The sequence below is a fragment of the Ovis aries genome, chromosome 14 (assembly GCF_016772045.2).
Source record: "Ovis aries strain OAR_USU_Benz2616 breed Rambouillet chromosome 14, ARS-UI_Ramb_v3.0, whole genome shotgun sequence".
In the NCBI taxonomy this organism is placed as follows: domain Eukaryota; kingdom Metazoa; phylum Chordata; class Mammalia; order Artiodactyla; family Bovidae; genus Ovis; species Ovis aries.
In genome coordinates, this window is record NC_056067.1 from 47,872,419 (window position 1) to 47,890,987 (window position 18,569).

The window sequence follows — 18,569 nt, forward strand, 5'->3', positions numbered from 1 at the left end:
CTTGTGTAAGTCGTTTCAGTCGTGTCCGACTCTTTGCGACCCTATGGACTGTAGCCCTCCAGGCTCCTCTGTCCATGAGATTCTCCAGGTAAGAATACTGCAGTGGGTTGCCGTTTCCCTTCTCGAGGGGCTCGTCCCCGCCCCAAGATTGCGATGTGGGCAGCAGCCAGGAGGGGGCAGCATGTCACTGGCTTCGCAAGGTTCTAGGCTGAGACACATCCAGCTAGGGGAGCGGCTCTGGACTTTTCCAGCTCTTGGTATGCGGTGCACGCTCCCTCCAACCTCTATCAACTGCTTGAGACTCTCCGCCGCTGCGAGCACCTCAGAGAGGATGCGGGAGTCGGCGGGGTGGGGGGCGCTCCCGTGGTATGGGCTTCTCTCCCCACAGTAGCCAGAAAATCCCCACCTGGCACTCGGGGCTGACTTGGCTTCTGAGTGTACCCCGCTCCCCGTCCCCACTCCAGGATCCCTGGGGGAAGGGGCAGTTCAGGACCATCAGGCGAGCCGAGGAGGCAGTGTGAGAACAGCGCCCTAGACGGCAGCAGGGACCCAGGAGCCGGCACTTCGCGTTCCGGGCCCCGCCAGTGCGCGTCTGCCTCCGGGCGCGAACTGGGGGAGACTGTCCCATCTCGGGGCAACGCCCTGAGATCCCAACGCCCGGATCCCTTCCAAGCCTGAACCCGACCCAGCGGAAGGCTGGAAAGCCTGGGGAGCCAGGAAGCGGGGGCAACTGCACAGAGAGGCCGAGATTCACACTTCATCTCCGCGAGACTGGGGTCTCCAAGGGACCTGTTTGCAGGCTGACCAACCTGGGGGGTGGGGGGTGGCTGTTGTACCCTCAGAGGGGACGTCAAGGGTGGGCTTAGTAGTAATGCGTACTCAGACTCTTTGCAACCCCATGGACCGTAGCCCGCCAGGCTCCTCAGTGCATGAGATTTCCCAGGCAAGAATATTGGAGTGGGTTGCCATTTCCTCCTCCAGATCTTCCAGACCCAGGGATCGAACCCGTGTCTCCTGCATCTCCTGCACTGGCAGGCGGGTTCTTTACCACTGAGTCACCTGGGAAACCCAAGGGAGGGTTTCAGTTCAGTTCAGTCGCTCAGTCGTGTCCAACTCTTTGCGACCCCATGGACTGCCGCACGCCAGACTTCCCTGTCCATCACCAACTCCCGGAGCCTACTCAAACTCATGTCCATCGCTTTGGTGAGCGCTTGGGCTCCTCCAGACTCCCTCAGTCAACTCCACCGCATTATCACTTGGCTCCTCCGTGAAGTGCAGCAGGAAGGCGAGTCAGAGCCCCACTCCCACCCTCTACAAGCCTCCAGGAACAGAAATTGCCCTCGGAGATTCAGGGTCGACCCACCTGGGCCACTTTGTGACCATTAGCCGTGGTCTTTACCTCTCTTCCCTGATAGCTCAGTTAAAGAATCCCCCTGCAATGCAGGAGACCCCAGTTCGATCCCTGGGTTGGGAAGATCCCCTGAAGAAGGGAAATGCTCCCCACTAGTATTCTGGCCTGGAGAATTCCTTGGACTGTATAGTGCATGGGGACGCAAAGAGTCGGACACAACTGAGCGACTTTAACTTCACCTCTCTGAACCTGCTACGCTCGTCTGTATGAAGGAGACACTGACACAGGGCGGCCCACAGATGAGCGACTAACGACTTTATTTGCCATCCAAGACCCCTGCCCCCGGTCTCCGCCCGCCCTCCTGGGAAGGCTCAGAAGATCTTCACCAACTCCAGCTGCAGGTCCCCGCCCACCTCCAACGCGCGCACGCGCCCTGGCGGGATCCGGTACCGGAAGTGGTGATATTCAGAATCTGCTATCACCGCCTGCAGGGGCGAGGAGACGCTGCTTAAGGTTCCCCAGGCCAACTGCGGGGTTATTCCCGGCTCGTACCCACGCGGCTTGACCTGGGCATGCACGCAAGCCCCCACTGAGAAAGACGTCTATTATTCAATGAAACCTCTTGTCATGAGGATTAAATGAGTTCATTGTTGACACCTGAGTGCTTTTTAAGCTTTGGCAGTGGATGCAGTTGCCAGGATTCCTGGATGCATCGCCTTCCTCAGACGCACAGAAAGTGAAGAACAGCCCGGGTAGTGGAGGGTCTTCAGTGACCACCCCCGGCTGGGACTTATTCGGGGTCCTGTCTTCCAAGTAGTCCATTCCCCTGTCCCAGAACTGCTACCTCAGACGCCAGTGGACAGGGAACAAGATAGAGGATGTCCACATCTTCCGGCTGGACTCCCACCCTTTGAGCACTTGGCTCTCACTCTCTCGTCCTTGCTACCCACACATGCCTGCCCTCTGACACTACTGCGCTTGTGCCAGGGGAGGTGAGGAACTGGGGAGGCCCTGCCCACCTTGGCCACGCCTTTGCTCCCAACCTCTGCCAAGGGCCTTCCTGGCCTTGCCAAGGGAAGAGACGTGGGTGTCGGAGCCCACCCTGTGGAAGAGACGCACCTTGAAGCCGTCTTCGGTGGCAATGAGGAGGACGTCGAAGGGCTGCCCTCGCTGGAAGGGAATGCCTGAGCCCCGCTCCTCTGCACCCCAGGTGCCGCGCTCCAGGGTGTTGAAGACCACCGTGGACTCGTCCAGGCGGGGGTTGAAATGCAGGGCGGCATCACTGCCTGGTTCCTCACTGCACAGCAGGTTCACGTAGAACCTGGCAGGTGGTGGAGAAGAAGAACATTGGATAGAGGAGTTACCCTTTGCTGGAGCACATCCTTATTTATAGGAACCTGAGAGTCACACACCAGGGAAAGAGGGGAGATGGACTGGAGGCCATGGACACACATCCACCTAGACCAGGGCCTGGGTCCCCCTCATTTCCAGAGTCTGGGAGATGCCAAGGACTCAGGTCCTGAAGACCAGGGTGCTCCCAGTTCCCAGAGGGCTGGGACAAAATCAGGGACCCCCAAATTCCCAGGCACTGTAGATTCTCAGAAATCTTGAAGATCTCCACCCAGGAAGCCCTAGGATTGATTGCCTAGGCCTCCTACATGCCCAGGGCACCTCTGACTCACAGGTTATATTTCCAGAGTGACTGTGGACTTGGACTTGTCATGAGATTGCCCTGGAACCCCCAGATTCTTTGATGTAGGGTCCCCACCTGCACAGTCATGGGACAGATAAGTGAAGACATCAGATTCTAGAAGGGCAGAAATAGCCTGGGGATTCCAAGATCCTGGTGGGCAAAGTTGGCCTGGGGCTTTGTTCTCTGGGCTGTAAAAGTGGGGTTCAGTGAGCCTGGAAACCTCCCACCCGTTACTGCTGAGGCTCGGGGGTCTCACCTGCCAGCCTTGTCGGGGACTAAACCACGAATTCTCAGCACGGTGCCCACTCGGATGCCCTCGGGCAGCGCGGTCTTGTGGGGGACGTTCTGCAGCAGCCAGAGTGGATCAGGGAGGCAGAGGAGAGGGACGAGTGGGTCAGCTGTGGGAGAACATGAGCAGGACCCAGAGCAGCAGAATCAGAGAGAAGAAAGGGCACAGAGACACGGGAAAGAGAGCCAGGGGCGCAGAGGAACACGGGGACTCAGCAGGCAGATACTCAGAGGGACAGAAAGATAGACAGCAGGGGGAACCAATGGGGGGAGGGGTGGGAGCATGGGGATGGATTGGGTGAGCCCAGAAACCACAGCCCAGAACATCCTGGCACACCGGGACACCCACTTTCTCCTTGAAACAGGAGCCCTCAGCCAAGCCCCAGCCCCTCCCCTCTGCCAGTGCAGCCTCAGGTCCAAACCCCTCAAGCCCCCACACCGAGAGTACTCACAAAGCTCCCGGCCATGGCTGCAACAGCGGGATGGCAGTGGCAGTGGGGGTATGGCTGCTGGGACCTTAAGTCAAAGCAGGGCGTGCCTGGCCCTGGTGACTCACCCTTTCCACACCCACCGCCCACACCTGGCACAGACCCTGGCCCTGGGGCCATGCTGGCCCAGCACCCTCTTTCCAGGGCCTCTGATGCCCCTGCCGTCCTGAGGGTTCCCAGGTGTACGGTCCCTCCCCTTTGAGTTAATAGTGATAGGAACAGTTAGCAATAATAACCATAACAGCACAGCATGGAAGGCTTGTTGAGACACCATCCCTCCAGCCCTACCTTCCTGCTGCCTGGTGGAGAGAGTAGACTCTCACATCCATTTCATCATGGAAAATCTGAGTCCTGAGAGGTGAAGCTGTGAGCTGAAACTCTTCGCCCTCTCTCCTAGGGCTAAGGATGTGTCTCCCCTGAAATTCCAGTTGATGCTTCTGTAATACAATAATAACCATGGCACCAGGATAATGATAGGAAAGGCCGCTAAGAGAGACAGGATATTCTGCCCAGTGGTCAAAGCTGTATCCTTGGTGCCTAATGCAGTGCCTGGCACACAGTAGGTGCTCAGTAAATGTGGATGAAAGAAAGAAGGAAAGGTATTGAGAAGTGCCACCGACAAAGCCTCGGGCTTGCCTAGCATGTGGGAGAGACCACCGATCTCCGACAGGCCACTGAGCATAGGGCCACTGATCACCCTTATCTGACAGACAAGGAAACTGAGGCTCAGAAAGGAGAAGCAGTTTGCCCAAGAAACACAGCTAAGCAGAACCATGTAGCCTGTGTGTCTGGCTTTCTTCATCTCCGGAAGCTCCTCTCTGGTTTTCTCTCCAGGGTGCCCTAGTCTCTCTGGCTGTCCTGTGTCTCTGTCCTCCCCTGTCTCTCTCACATGTTCCTGTCTATTTCTCTTTGAGTCTGTCTCCTTCCACCTCCTAGAATGGCCTTCTCTCTCCCACCTGGTGTTCAGGATAAGGGAAGGGAGTAGGGGGCAGAGGGGAAGGGTGTGTTAGGACCCACTCCCAACCCAGTCCAAGGAAGAAAAAAATGTGGGCCCCTCTGCCCAGGCCAAGTCCCCACAGCCCAAGGCTCCTGAAGGGGCATGCAGGTATGAAGGGTGGTGTGAGAGGGAGAATGTTGATAGAGGGTTCTGGAAGGCAGGGAGCAGGGCAGTGGGGAGCTGAGCAGAAACTCCTCCCAGAAGCACCAGCAGCCTACCACTCCAGTTCCATCTCCCCACCCTACCCACCCCTGTTGGTGCCCCACCCGGCAGAGGGAGAAAAGGCATGGGGCTGAGTCAGGAATGGAGCCTTTGGGTGGAGATGAGCAGAGTCAGAACCTGATCCACCGCCCTCAGCCTCCCAGCCTTCAGCCCCATCACTGCACAGCTGGTGCAGCTGGTGGGCGCAAGCGTCTCAGAGAGCAAGGGTGGGAAACTGCATTTGGTGGGGGCCACAGTCACCTCCATTTGGCAGAAGTGAAAGTGGGCTTGGAGAGGGCCAGCCTCTCCCCAAGGCCTCATGGAGAGGACGGGGCCAGGGGCTGGAGCTGATCTGTGTGCCAAGGACACCTACCTCATGGAGATCTTAAATAGAGAGAACAAGGACTTCCCTGGTTGATCCAATGGCTAAAACTGCACTTCTAATGCAGAGGGCCTGCGTTCGAGCCCTGGTCAGTGAACTAAGATCCCAGACGTGGCAGCTCAGCTGGGACACTGAAGTTAGGAAGCCTACACACTGCAACAAAGACCCAGCACACCCAAAATAAAACAAATAAAAGTATTTTTAAATCTGGAGAGGACTGCGGGGTTTGAGGTGATGACATCGACGTCTGTTCGGATGGAGAGTTTCCCAGAATGATGGGTTCTGTTATTCTGATCAGTAATCTTTTTGTATATGTCATTCTGTATATTGCTGTGTGTCCTGGTAGTTTATCTTTTCCTGATTTCTTCATTGTCTCTGGATATTTCTCCACATGCTGCCGACCTGCACGTCCAGGCTTGTTTTTGATGTCTGGTCAAATGAGGCGTTCGATCTGTTATCAGTTTGATTGCTGGTTCATTTCTCATAACTCAGATGTGGGATGCATTCTTATTCATCTGTGTTGATTATCTTCCATCAGTTTGAAAATAATGTACTTGGTTTCTTTTTTTTAAACTTCTAAATAAGTGGTGAATGTAGTTATTTCCCAATACTCTTTTGCTTTCCCAAGCTATATGCCACACTCATAAATCAGATCACCCAGGTTTCAACAGAATACTTCCATGAGTCTTTATGATGTACAGACCTGGGCAACCCCCACCCCCATCAAGGTTTATCTCCTGAAAAAGTCTGCTCCCCCCCACCTCAGGACACACTGTCATTCCTTAGTATTGAGCCAACATGTGCATTTGCCATGAAAATAAAGAGAAGGATGCCCAGCAGGTTGTGTGTGTCTCTCCTTCCACCTTCTGGAATCATCTCCTGCAGAAATAACTGGGGGAGGGCTTCCCTGGTGGTCCAGTGGTCGGTTAAGAATCTGCCTTGCAATGCAAGGGACCCTGGTTTGATCCCTGGTCCTGGAAGAGCCCCCGTGCCGTGGAGCAGCTAATCCACGGGCCGCAGCTACTGAGCCCACGCTCTAGGGCCCTTGTGCTTCAACTCCTGAAGCGTGTGTGCCTAAAGCCTGTCCTCCATAAAAGAGAAGCCACTGCAATGAGAAGCTGGCCACCACAGCTAGCGAGTAGCCCGCAGTCTCTGCAAACAGAGAAAGCCTGGGTGCAGCAATGAAGACCCACCACAGCCAGAAGATAAAATACATAAAAAGAAACAACCGGGGATATGTGTGCTACAACTACCAAGAGCTCTAGACCCCCCACTCTGCAACAAGAGAAGCCGGTGCAGCACAACTAGAGAAAGCCAGCACGCGGCAACGAAGACCCAGGTCAGGAGAAATAAAAAGAAACAACTGGGGCGAGAAGTAATACTAAGTGCCCCCACAGCGGTTCCAGGAATTGAAAATCCCAGGCTCTGTCAATGTCAGCTTCTTGGTGACTTTGGGTTGGTTTTCATATTCAGTGAAGATGTCCCAGGAGCTGGGGCTTAACCCACTGGGCTTGCAGGATTTTATTCCTGGACTGGGAATTGCCCTGGGCCCTCGACAGTGAAAGCTCTGAATCCTAACCACTGGACCACGAGGAAATGCCCCCAAATTGGACGTTTATTTTTAATTTATTTTTTAAAATGTATGTATTTACTTGCCTGAGTCACGTGTTAGTTGCGGCTTAGTTGCCCTGCTGCGTGTGGGATCCTAGTTCCCTGACCAGGGATCGATCCCATGTCCCCTGCACTAGAAAGCGGGTTCTGAACCACTGGCCTACCAGGAAAGTCCCCCATTCTAACCATTGTTTAAATGTACAGTTCAGTGGCCTTAAGTACATTCCCATGTTGTGCAACCCTTACCGCCAACATCTCCAGCACTTTTTCACCTTCCCCAACTGAAACTTGTACCCACTAAACACTCACTTTCTCTTCCCCTATCCCCAGCCCCTGACCACCACCATTCTACTTCCTGTCTCTGTGAATTTGGCTGCTCTGGGTACCTTGTGTAAGTGAAATCATACTTGCCCTCTGTGATCGATGAGCATTATATACACATAAAAGAGAAAGTCAGTTGTAAATACCTGTGTGTGTTGAAAGGTGACAGATATGTCACCCAAAATATGCCCTTTGGTATAAGGATTATTTTGAGCTTTCAGCACTTGAAAAAAAGCAAATACAGGAAGGTCATTCTAATCTCCACTCTTCTCCTGAAAACAGGAGATAAAAACTGCCAAGTGAAAGATGCTCTACTTGTACCTTAAGAAAGTAACAATTTTATCAGCAAGGTGAGACCTAGGGAGGCCTTGTTAAAATAATTCTTGTCTGGGACTTCCCTGGCAATCCAGTGGTTAAGACTCTGCACTCCCACTTCGGGGGAACTAAGATCATACATGGCCATTGCAGCCAAAAAAAAAAAGATTCCTATCTTCCTTTAGCCTCCCCACGTATTAGTTCAGTTGCTTTCCCACAATTCCTTTCATTGTTCTTAACTGGTAGGTGTAGCTGCTTCTTTGTGTTTATTTCCTTATGCGGGCTCCAGGACCATGTAAAACATTTAAATGTGTATTCATTTCTTCTGTGTTGATTTGGTATGTCAGTTTAATTCTCAGGCCTTGCTGAAAGAAAAAAAAAAAAAAAAAGGAAGATAAAGGCAAAAATTTGCCTACCCTACCGTACATAGACATACACTTGTTTTCCTGTATTCCCATCTGGTCCCCACAGAGGGCCTGGGAGCAGAGACATCTGAATGGCAGTGAGCACACTTGCACTCAGGCTTCCCTGGTGCCTCCAAGGGTAAAGAATCTGCCTCCAGTGCAGGAGATCTGAGTTTGATCCCTGGGTGGGGAAGATCCCCTGGAGAAGGGAGTGCTACCCACCCCAGTATTCTTGCTGGAGCATCCCATGGACAGAGGAGCCTGGCAGGCTACCGTCCACGGGGTCACAAAGAGTCAGACATGACTGAGCAACTAACACTTCCACTTTTCACACAGTGGCACCCAGATCTTGGTTCCTAAGGACCATATCTTTCTGTACTGAAGGAACTACTGTAGAAATGACTGCTTCCCAGGCTCAGACAGGGAGCATACAAGATGTGCTAGGAACGACTGATTGTGTCAGAGAAGAAGGAAGCGCTTGCAAACGGATGGGGCATCTGGGGCAGGTGTATGAACTCCCTTGAATCACTTGAAGGACTCCCACAGACTGAATCTGGGACCCTGAGATTCCTGAGTGATAACACCATGACTAGAATAGGAAGCCGTGAGCCCATACTGATGTCTTACTCTGTTAGGGCCGCTGTGACAGCCCTAGAGTATCATCGGCCACATGGCTTACAAACAACAGAAATTTATTTCTCGTGGTTCTGGTGGCTGAGAAGTCCAAGACCAAGGTGCCACTCTCATTACTGAGAGCCTGATTCCTGGTTCTCACCGGTCCCCCCACGACTAGAGGGTCAAGGCTCTCTCTAGGTCCCTTTATTTCTTTTTAGATTTTTATTTACTTTTTTTGGCCGTGCTGGGTCTTCGTTGCTACACGCGGGTTTTCTCTAGTTGTGCTGAGTGGGGCTGCTCTCCAGTTGCAGTGCGTGGGCCTCTCATTGCCGTGGCTTCTTTTTTTGTGGAGCACAGGCTCCAGGTGCACGCGCTTCAGTCATTGCAGCTCGAGAGTTTAGTCGCTTCCCGGTGTGTGGGATCTTCCCAGACTAGGGATTGACCCTGGGTCCCCTGCATTGGCAGGTGGATTTTTTTTTTTTTTTTAAGATTTATATTTATTTGGCTGTGCCGGATCTTAGTTTTGGCACATAGGATCTTTGGTCTTCGTCACGGCATGCAAAATCTTTAGTTGCGGTGTGTGGACTCTAGTTCCCTGACCCGGGATCAAAGCTGGGCCCTCTGCAGGGGGAGCATGGAGTCTTAACCACTGGACCATCAGGGATGACCCTCTGGGTCCCTTTATGAGAGACTCCCACTCATAAGGCCTCTCTCTCATGACCTGTGTGTATGAGTCGCTCAGTCGTATCTGACTCTTTGTGACCCCTGTCCATGGGATTCTCCTGGCAAGAATACTGGGGTGGGTTGCCATACCCTCTTCCAGGGGATCTTCAGGATCCAGGTATTGAACCTGGGTCTTTTCCTTGCAAGCAGATTTTTTACTGTCTGAGCTACCAGGGAAGCCCTTTATTTCCTCCTAAAGGCTCCACTTCCAAATGCCATGGCATTGGGGATTAGGTTTCAACATGGGGATTTGGGGGGGGGGGAACGTAAACATTCAGTCTGTAGCAGATGTGCACAAGGGAAGGACAGAAATGATAAACAATGGAATGAAGAATATCTGCATTAAGTTCTAAGTGCTTCCCCACGAAGTGTTTACTACTGACGAAAGACTGCAGGGTAACTTGATGGTGGAGAAACCTGGCAGGTCCTGCGAATCACATGCTCAGAGTCCGCATCACCAGTAACAGCATACCTGGAGGCTGTGAGCAGCTTCACAGGTGCACACAGTGAGGCTCTTGCCCCCCAAAATCTAACGACAAGGAAACATCAACCTGTAACCTCCTAACACGCCAAGGTCTTGAAAGACAAAGAAAGACTGAGGAACTGGTCCAGACTGAAGGGGACAGAAGCTAAGAAGGAGTGACAACCAAATCAGTGCCAGCTTCTGAACTGGGTCCTCTGCTACCAGCTACTCGGTGGCACCACAGGCAGAACTGGAATGGGGTCTGAAGGTCAGGTGGCAGTAGAGGCTCTAGGGTGAATCCCTGATGTTGGCAGGTGTGAGTGAGTGTCCTTGTTTCCCCCTCACACACACTCGCTAGCGTATTCAAGGGTGGAGGGGCTGTCTATTGGCAACGGATTTACATAGTCCTGTATTTGCAACTAATCTGTAAGTTTGCAATTGTTTCCAAATGTTTGAGTGATATCAAAATATAGGGAGTCTTCACAGACACAGAAAGCCAGTTTATAGTTACCAAAGGGAAAGGGAGAGAGAGGGATGAATTAGGAGTTTGGGGTTAACATACACCCTACTACATATAAGATAGGTAAACAAGGCTTCCCTAGTGGCCCAGTGGGAAGGAATCTGCCTGCCGATGCAGGGAGCACAGCTTCCGTCCCTGGTTTGGGGAAGCGTCCACACGCCAAGGGGCAACTAAGCCCATTTGCCACAACTACTGAGCCCGAGCTCTGGAGCCTGCGTGCTGCAACTGCTAAGCCTATGCGGCCTGGAGCCCATGTTCTGCAAAAGGAGAAGCCACTGCTGTGAGGAGGCTGAGCACCACAGCTACAGAGTCGCCCCCGCTCACCACAACCAGAGAAAACCCCTCTTACGGCAATGAAGACTCAGCACAGCCAAATAAATGAATACAATTACTTTTTAAAATAGGTGAACAACAAGGACCTACTGTATAGCACAGGGAACTGTGTTCAGTACCATGTAATGAACTCTAATGAAAAAGAATCTGAGAAAGAATTCATGTATATACATATTCAGGCAAGGGAAGTGACAGTGTTACTCGCTCGGCCATGTCTGATTCTTCTACGACCCCATGGACTGTAGCTCACCAGGCTCCTCTGTCCCTGGAATTCTCCAGGCAAGAATACTGGAGTGGGTAGCCATTCCCTTCTCCAGGGGATCTTCCTGAGCCAGGGATCGAACTCAGGTCTCCTGCATTGCAGGTGGGTTCATTACCATCTCAGCCACCAGGGAAGCTCTATATATTCATATATACACACACCTATATTTATCACTGAATCACTTTGCTGTAGACCTGAAACCAACACAACATTATAAATCAACTATCCTTCAATTTAAAAAGAAAAAAGATAATGAAACTTTAGTAGTCTGTAGTCCTTTTAAATGTCCCAGCACTGTTTTTAGAGATCATATTGTCAAGCAAAATTCGCAAGTATAAACCATAACTCAATTATATACTTTAAGTTGGAATCACAAGGCTGTTCAGTTAGGTATTTTAATATGCCAAAGTTCTTTAAAACTTTACACATACTTAATACATCAAAGTTAACATCTTACAAAAGAATCATTTTAGCCCACTAGGATGGCAACAGTAAAAAAGATAGATAATAACAAGTACAGGTAAGGACATGGAGAAAGGGATTTCCCTGATGGCCCAGTGGCTAAGACTCCGAGCTCCCAGTGCAAGGGGTCTGGGTTCAATGCCGTTCGATGCCTGGTCAGGGAACTGGATCCTGCATGCCGCAACTAAGACTTCACACAGCGGAATAAATAAGTCAATATTTCTTAAAGAAGGATATGGAGAAGCTGGAACCCTCTTAATTTGCTGGTGGGAATGTAAAATAGTGCAGCTATAGAAAACACTCCAGCAGTTCCCCAAAGATTAAATGTGAACTTACCCAGTGACCAACAACCCCATTCCTTGGTTGTTTTTCCTTTCTTGGTATATACCCAAGAAAAATGGTAACATATATCCACACAAAAACTTACATATTGGGAATTCCCCGGTAGCCCAGTGGTTCAGACTCTGCTGGACTTTCACTGCTGGAGCCTCAGTTCAATTCCAGGTCAGGGGTAACTGGAGGGGGTAGCCATTCCCTTCTCCAGATCTTCCTTCCTGACCAAGGAATCAAACCCGGATCTCCATACTGTAGGCAAATTCTCTACCATCTGAGACACCAGGGACGTTCTGACAATAACAAAGTGCATTACAAAAGTCTGATCATGAAGTCAGGCAAGACAAGAAATGTGCAGACCATAATCTGCTGTCATTTGAATATCTACAGGCATTGTGGCCCTGGTAGGCAAGAAAACTAGGGAAGGGGGACTTCCCTTTTCCTGGTGTCCCAGTGGCTAAGACTCCATGCTCCCATTGCAGGGAACCCAGGTCTGATCCCTGCTTGGGTAACTAAGATCCCACATGCCACAGAGCAGCTAAGACCTGATGCAGCCAAATATATATCTATTTAAAGGAGGGCTTCCCTGGTGGCTCAGTGGTAAAGAATCCACCTGCCAATGCAGGAGGCATGGGTTCTGTCCCTGGTCTGGGAAGATGGCATATGCTACAGAGCACCTAAGCCTGTGCACCGCAACTACTGAGCCTGTGCTCTAGAGCCCTGGAGCCGAAACTGCTGAGTCCACATACCCGAGAGCCCACACTCTGCAACAAGAGAAGCCACCGCAACGAGAAGGCCACGCACTGCGACTAGAGAAAGCCCTCGCAGCAACGAAGACCCAGCAGAGCCAGAAATAAATAAATAAAAATTTACATAGATATGTAAAAGTTTGAGAAATGTGATGAATTGTAGTTTCCAAAGATGGCCACAAGACTATCTCATGTCCCACAGGCTTTTCTATGATATACAACTTGGCCAACTTTCCCACGGAGGGGGGATGGGTATCCTACAGCACCTCTGCTTGGGTCAGGGTGGGCTTCTGACTCATTTCAACCAATGGAGTACAGCAGAAGTGAGACTGTGTCAGGAAAGGTTGCCATCCTGTCACCTGGGATGGTCCTTTTGGAACCCTGAGCTGCTATGTGAGCAGCCATATTATGAGGAAGGGCAAGCCATCCAGAAATTGTTCATGTCCACCGGTCCATGCAGCTGAGATCCCGGTCAACCACCAGCATTGACTAACAGATGGACTTTTGAGTGAATAAGCCTCCAGATGATCCAGCACCAAGCTTTCACATCAACCCCAACCACTGAGTCTTCCCAGCTAAGGCCCCCGACATTGAGAAGCAGAAACAAGCTGTCCCTACTATACCCTGTTTGAACTCCTCACTCACAGGATCCCTGAGCAAAAGGAAATGGTATTTTAAGGTTCTAGGTTGGAGTGATGTGCTAACCAGCAATAGTGTATAATGTGACTCCCTTCCTGAACCCCACTAGCAGCAGCCACTCCAGTGCAAACGGCATATCCTGGTGTGTATCACACAGCTCTAGGCACTTTATCGACATTCACCATTTAGCTTCTCACTCTCATCTTATCTCTGCAGTAGGGACCGCTGTTACCCCCGGTTTACCAACATAAAGAGAAAAGCAACTGTCTTCAGTTCACGTAGTCAGGAGATGCCGAACCAAAAAAAAAAAAAAAAGATCTCAGACTTCTGGCTCTAAACCATTATGTTTAAAGGATTTTTAGAAAATATTTTAATTAATTAATTTGGCTGTGCTGGGTCTTAATTGCAGTACACAGGATCTAGTTCCCTGACCAGGGATTGAACCAGGAACCCCTGCGTTGGGAGCACAGGGTCTTAGCCACTGGACCACCATGGCAGTCCCTAAAGGATTTTTTAAAGGTGTAAACCCTCAGAGACAAAGAAAAGGAGAGAGAAGACAAATTTAGGTACTGAATATATGGTAACTTAGTAGACCCCAGAAATTGAATCCTAGGCTGGAGTTGAAAAAGTAGAGAAGAAACTTATTAATTCAGAACTGCAGAACAGCCCAGCCCAAGAATCCATGGCACCAGGTGCTTCTCCAGGACTAAAAATGTGAGGCTGAGAAGTGACAGCTGTGCACAAAGACAGCTACCTGGGAGCTTCAACCACCTTTCCACCGAGGAGGAAATAGAGGACTGGAGTGAAGGCAAGTTTCGGGAAAAATCTCCAAGAAAGTGAAACTGATGGAAAATGCGGTGCATCTGAAAGTACTGAAGGCTTCCCCTGTGGCTCAGAGGTAAAGAATTCGCCTGCAGTGAAGGAGATGCAGGAGACATGGGTTCGATCCCTGGGTCAGGAAGATCCCCTGGAGGAGGAAATGGCAACCCACTCCAGTATTCTTGCCTGGAAAACTCCATGGACACAGAAGCCTGATGGGCTACAGCCCATGGGGTCACAGAGTCAGACACAATTGAGCACGCATGCACAGAGAAAGCTAAACAAATACAAAACAAGATGATTTGTAATTCCAGGGAGAACATAGAGTTATACACAGAGGAGAACCTTCACAGATACACGACATGGCTGGCTGGAGAATTGTGTCAACAGACTCACATGAATGAGAACACTGAACACTGCTCTAGCCGCGGTGGCTTTATAAGTCTGCTGGTAAATGGTAAGAGGGCACGTGAACTCAGCAGTAGGGAGGAGGCGAGGAGATGCAAGAGAGCTACAGCCTCTTTCTCTTTGTGTGCGCCCGTTCAGTCGCTTTAGTGGTGTCCGACTCTTGTCGAGCCCGTGGACTGAAGCCCACCAGGCTTCTCTGTTCGTGGGATTTCCCAGGCAAGAATACTGGAGTGGGTTGCCATTTCCTCCCCAGGGGATCTTCTCAACCCAGGGATTAAACCAGTGTCACCTGTGGCACCTGAGTGGGAGTCCAAATATAATATCAATAAGTTATTATCAATAATAATATCAATATATTTTCCCTACAGAAAATCCAGAAGGAGCAATAAATAGATTATTTATTTATAATCTATTATAAATAATGGATGGACCTAGGGAGTGATATACAAAATGAAGTAAGAAAGAGAAAAACAAGCACCATACATTAGCACATAGACGAGGAATCTAGCAAAACGGTACAGATGAACCTACTTGCAAAGCAGGAATAGAGACACAGATGTAGAGAACAAAGGTATGGACACCAAGTGGGCAAAGGGAGGGTGGAATGAACTGAGAGATTGGGACGGACATGTATACACTATTGATACTATGTATAAAACAGATGACTCATGAAAACCTACTGCATAGCGCAGGAAACTCTACTCAGTGCTCTGGTGATCTAAATGGGAAGGAAATCCAAAAAAGAGGGGCTATACATAAACATACAGCTGATTCACTATGCTGTATAGCAGACACTAAGACAACATTTTAAAGCAACTAAATTCCGATAAAAATACATAAGTAAATAAAGCAGCAATTGGCACACGTCATATTAATATCCATTCAAATCATGTAAACATTAAAAAAAATTTTAAATCTTTAAAAGGAAACAAAGAGGCAGGTTTCACCAGGTTAGCTGAAAGGTTAGCTGAAAGCTTTTGGAGGTAGTCCGGCTTCTCTGAGGATGCTCAGGCTTCCTAGGGAGGGTAAGTGCAGGTGGCCCAGATGATCCCAGCCTCTAGCACTAGAGGTTGCCCAGACATCATGGACTAAGACAAGCCATTCCCATGTGCCCCATCCAGACTCTTGACCTACAGCAGCCATGAGCCCCACCCCCAGTGGTCATCTGAAGCTGCAAGGCTTTGGGGCAATCAGCTTCACAACCAAAGTCACTGGAACAGCCACACTGCCATCCTGGATTGAGTCAAGAGTCTTTGACTAAGAAAGAAAGTGATAGGAATTCCCTGGAGGTCCAGTGATTAAGACTCGGAGCTTTGACTGTGGAGACTGTGCAGGGTGCCAAAAAGAGAAAGAAATAACTAAGGAAGGGAGGGAGGAAGTAAGGAAGAAAGAAAGAATGAAAGATAATGAATAGTGGATGGTCAACAGTGCTCCCTGCTACAGTCGACCCCTTTGGCCACGATGAGATTCAAATGTACTGTTCTCCTACCCAGACCATTCACCTCCCTGTCTTAGAGCAGACAAGTTTAAGCTCCGTGTCCAACACAGAGTCCAGGATTTTGATGGAAGATATATTCCTCTTTGACAAGCCCAGCTGAGTCTGGGCCCAGACACCCAATACACTAAGGTGGGAGAAGCTTCTTATTCAGAAACAGGAGAGCGTGGAAACTTGTAGCAGACACTGGCCCATGGCATAGGTCAAGCCCACTGGACATGAAGACCAAAGGCTGGCCCTGGCTCCGCCTCCAGGGAGGTTCTTCTTGTCTCCATTGCTCTCCAAGTCCTCATCTGGGGATATTCAATGTGAATATGCTTGTGTGTGTGTGTGTGTGTGTGTGTGTGTGTGTGTGTGTGTGTGTTCAGTCGTGTCCAAATCTTCGTAGCCTCATGGACTATAGCCCACCAGGTTCCTCTGTCCTTGGAATTTTCCAGGCAAGAATACAGGAGTGGTTTACTACTTTCTACTCCAGGAGATCTTCCCTACCTGGGGATGGAACCCATGTCTCTTGCATCTCCTGCATTGGCGGGGGGATTCTCTACCATTAGTGCCACTGAACTGTACATTCATTTTTTTAATTTTTATTCTTCCACCCCTGCACGCCTGGCATGTGAGATCTTAGTTCCCCTGACCAGGGATAGAACCTGCATCCTAGGCACTGGGAGTGTGGAGTCTTATTTGCTAGACCACCAGGGAAAGTCCAAACGGTACCTTTAAAAAGCCGTTAATGACTCAGGAAACTCAAACTGAGGCTTGGTAACAACCTGGAGGAGTGGGATTGGGAGGGAGGTGGGAGGGATGTTCAAGTGGTTTTCACAGGTAAACCTATGGTGATTCATGCTGATGCTTGGTAGAAGCCAATACAATACTGTAAAGCAATTATCCTTCAGTTAAAAATAAATAAACTTTAAAAAAATGGTTGAAAGGGACTTTCCTGGTTGAGACTTTACCTTCCAATGCAGGGGGTGCTGGTTCAATCCCTAGTTGGGAAACTAAGATCCTGCAAGCCTAGCAGCCAAAAAAAAAAAAAAAGATAAATCCCATGGTTTTCTATTTTAACAGAATTTTTTTTAAAAATTGAAAGAACCCTCTTCAAAAAAGCCCTCCAACTCATGAAATCATTAGTTCAAAAGGACACCTCAAATTCCAGTTCAGCACCATGGTGCATTTCTTTGGTCCAAATCTGTACCTGCCTCCATCCATGACACCCGCAGGGCATTTCCTCCCCCCGACTCTCATCCGGCTGCCCCCTTGCCCTGCATGGACACCTCCTCCCAGGTGGGGTTGGGCTCCTCCCTTTACTCTTATCCCGAGGGTCAGCCTCTACTGAGCACTCTTCTCAGGGTTCCTTTTGATATCCCAGCTGATCCAGCCCTAGGGGAGCAGTGCCCCTCAGTCCCCTCCCCCTCCAACTATGACTGAAAATTCTCCTCCTTAGCAAGTGATTGGATTGGTACAACTTACTATCTTTATAATTAAAACTAAAAGGTATCCAATGGACTTAACTGCTTAAGGAAGAGTCAGATTTGGGAGCATTCCCTTCATTCCCCGGGGGCCCGGTGATTAAGACTTGGTGTTTTCACTGCCGAGGGTCTGAGGTCAGTTTCTGGTGGTGGAATAAGATCCTGCAAGCCAAGCATGGCAGGGCTTTAATCAGATTCTGAAAATGTGTCACTTTCCTCATTGGTTAACTAATTTACAAAACCAAAGCAGCCCCTGAATTATCTTCACTGAATATGAAAACTGACCTAAAGTCATCAAGAAGCTTACATGGACAGAGCCTGGGATTGTCAATTGCTACAACCACCATGCATGCAATTAATATTTTTTTTTGCCCCAGTTATTTCTGAAGGAGAGGAAAGTCAGCATGCTCGGCCCGCTGGGCATCCATTTAAAAAAAAAAAATTCTTTCCATTAAAAAAAAATTTTATTTTCATGGCAAATGAACAAGTTGGCTCCTAACTGCTGAGGAATGACACTGTCCTGGGGCAGGTGGAGGGGGTCAAGCTGCCTTGATTAAACCTTAATTGGGGTGGTGGCTGCCCAGGTCTGTATATTGTCAAGACTCAGGGAAGTATTCTGTTAAAATCTGGATAATTTATGAATGTGACATACAGCTTGGGAAAACAAAAAGAGTCTTGGGAAATAAACACATTCACCACTTATCTGAAGTGAAGTGAAGTTGCTCAGTTGTGTCCAACTCTTTGGACCCCTGGTAGAACTGTAGCCTACCAGGCTTCTCTGTCCATGGGATTTTCCAGGCAAGAGCACTGGAGTGGATTGCCATTTCCTTCTCCAGGGGATCTTCCCAACCCAGGGATTGAACCTGGGCCTCCCATATTGCAGGCAGACACTTTACCACCTGAGCCACCAGGGAAGCCCAGCTTATTTAGAAGTGAAAAAAAAAAAAAAAAAAAGTGCTACCAAGTGTATTATTCCAGAACTGACAGAAGATAACATAAATGATTAAGAATGCATCCAGGGTGCCCATATCTGAGTTATGAGAAATGAACCAGCAATCAAACTGATAACAGATTGAATGCAAATATCTGACCAAACATCAGAAACAAGTCTGGACGTACAGGTTGGCAGCATGTGAAGAAACAGCCAGAGACAATGAAGAAACCAAGACAAAGATGAGCTAGTGGGATACACAGCAATGGATGGAAGGAGGCCTGCAAAGGGGACACGACT

At 49.6% G+C, this 18,569-nt stretch overlaps 1 protein-coding gene across 1 annotated transcript; it reads right to left on the minus strand.

Annotated features, from left to right (window-relative positions):
• Positions 1–1,651: 1,651 nt before the first annotated feature.
• On the minus strand, positions 1,652–3,825 carry LGALS7 (galectin 7). Its single transcript, XM_004015233.5, has 4 exons — positions 3,785–3,825; positions 3,301–3,389; positions 2,471–2,672; positions 1,652–1,836 (listed from the first exon to the last, which is right to left on the minus strand). Exons 1-4 carry the CDS (start codon positions 3,797–3,799, stop codon positions 1,723–1,725), a joined length of 420 nt encoding a protein of 139 aa, XP_004015282.3. The 5' UTR covers positions 3,800–3,825; the 3' UTR covers positions 1,652–1,722.
• Positions 3,826–18,569: the final 14,744 nt, after the last annotated feature.

Bases quoted from the DNA above. Each gene is read 5' to 3' on its own strand.
- LGALS7 (XM_004015233.5), bottom strand. The intron at 2,673-3,300 runs GTGAGACCCCCG...ACCACCTGCCAG, and splicing joins GTCCCCGACAAGGCTGGCAG to GTTCTACGTGAACCTGCTGT. The intron at 1,837-2,470 runs GTGCGTCTCTTC...TCGCCCCTGCAG, and splicing joins CCACCGAAGACGGCTTCAAG to GCGGTGATAGCAGATTCTGA.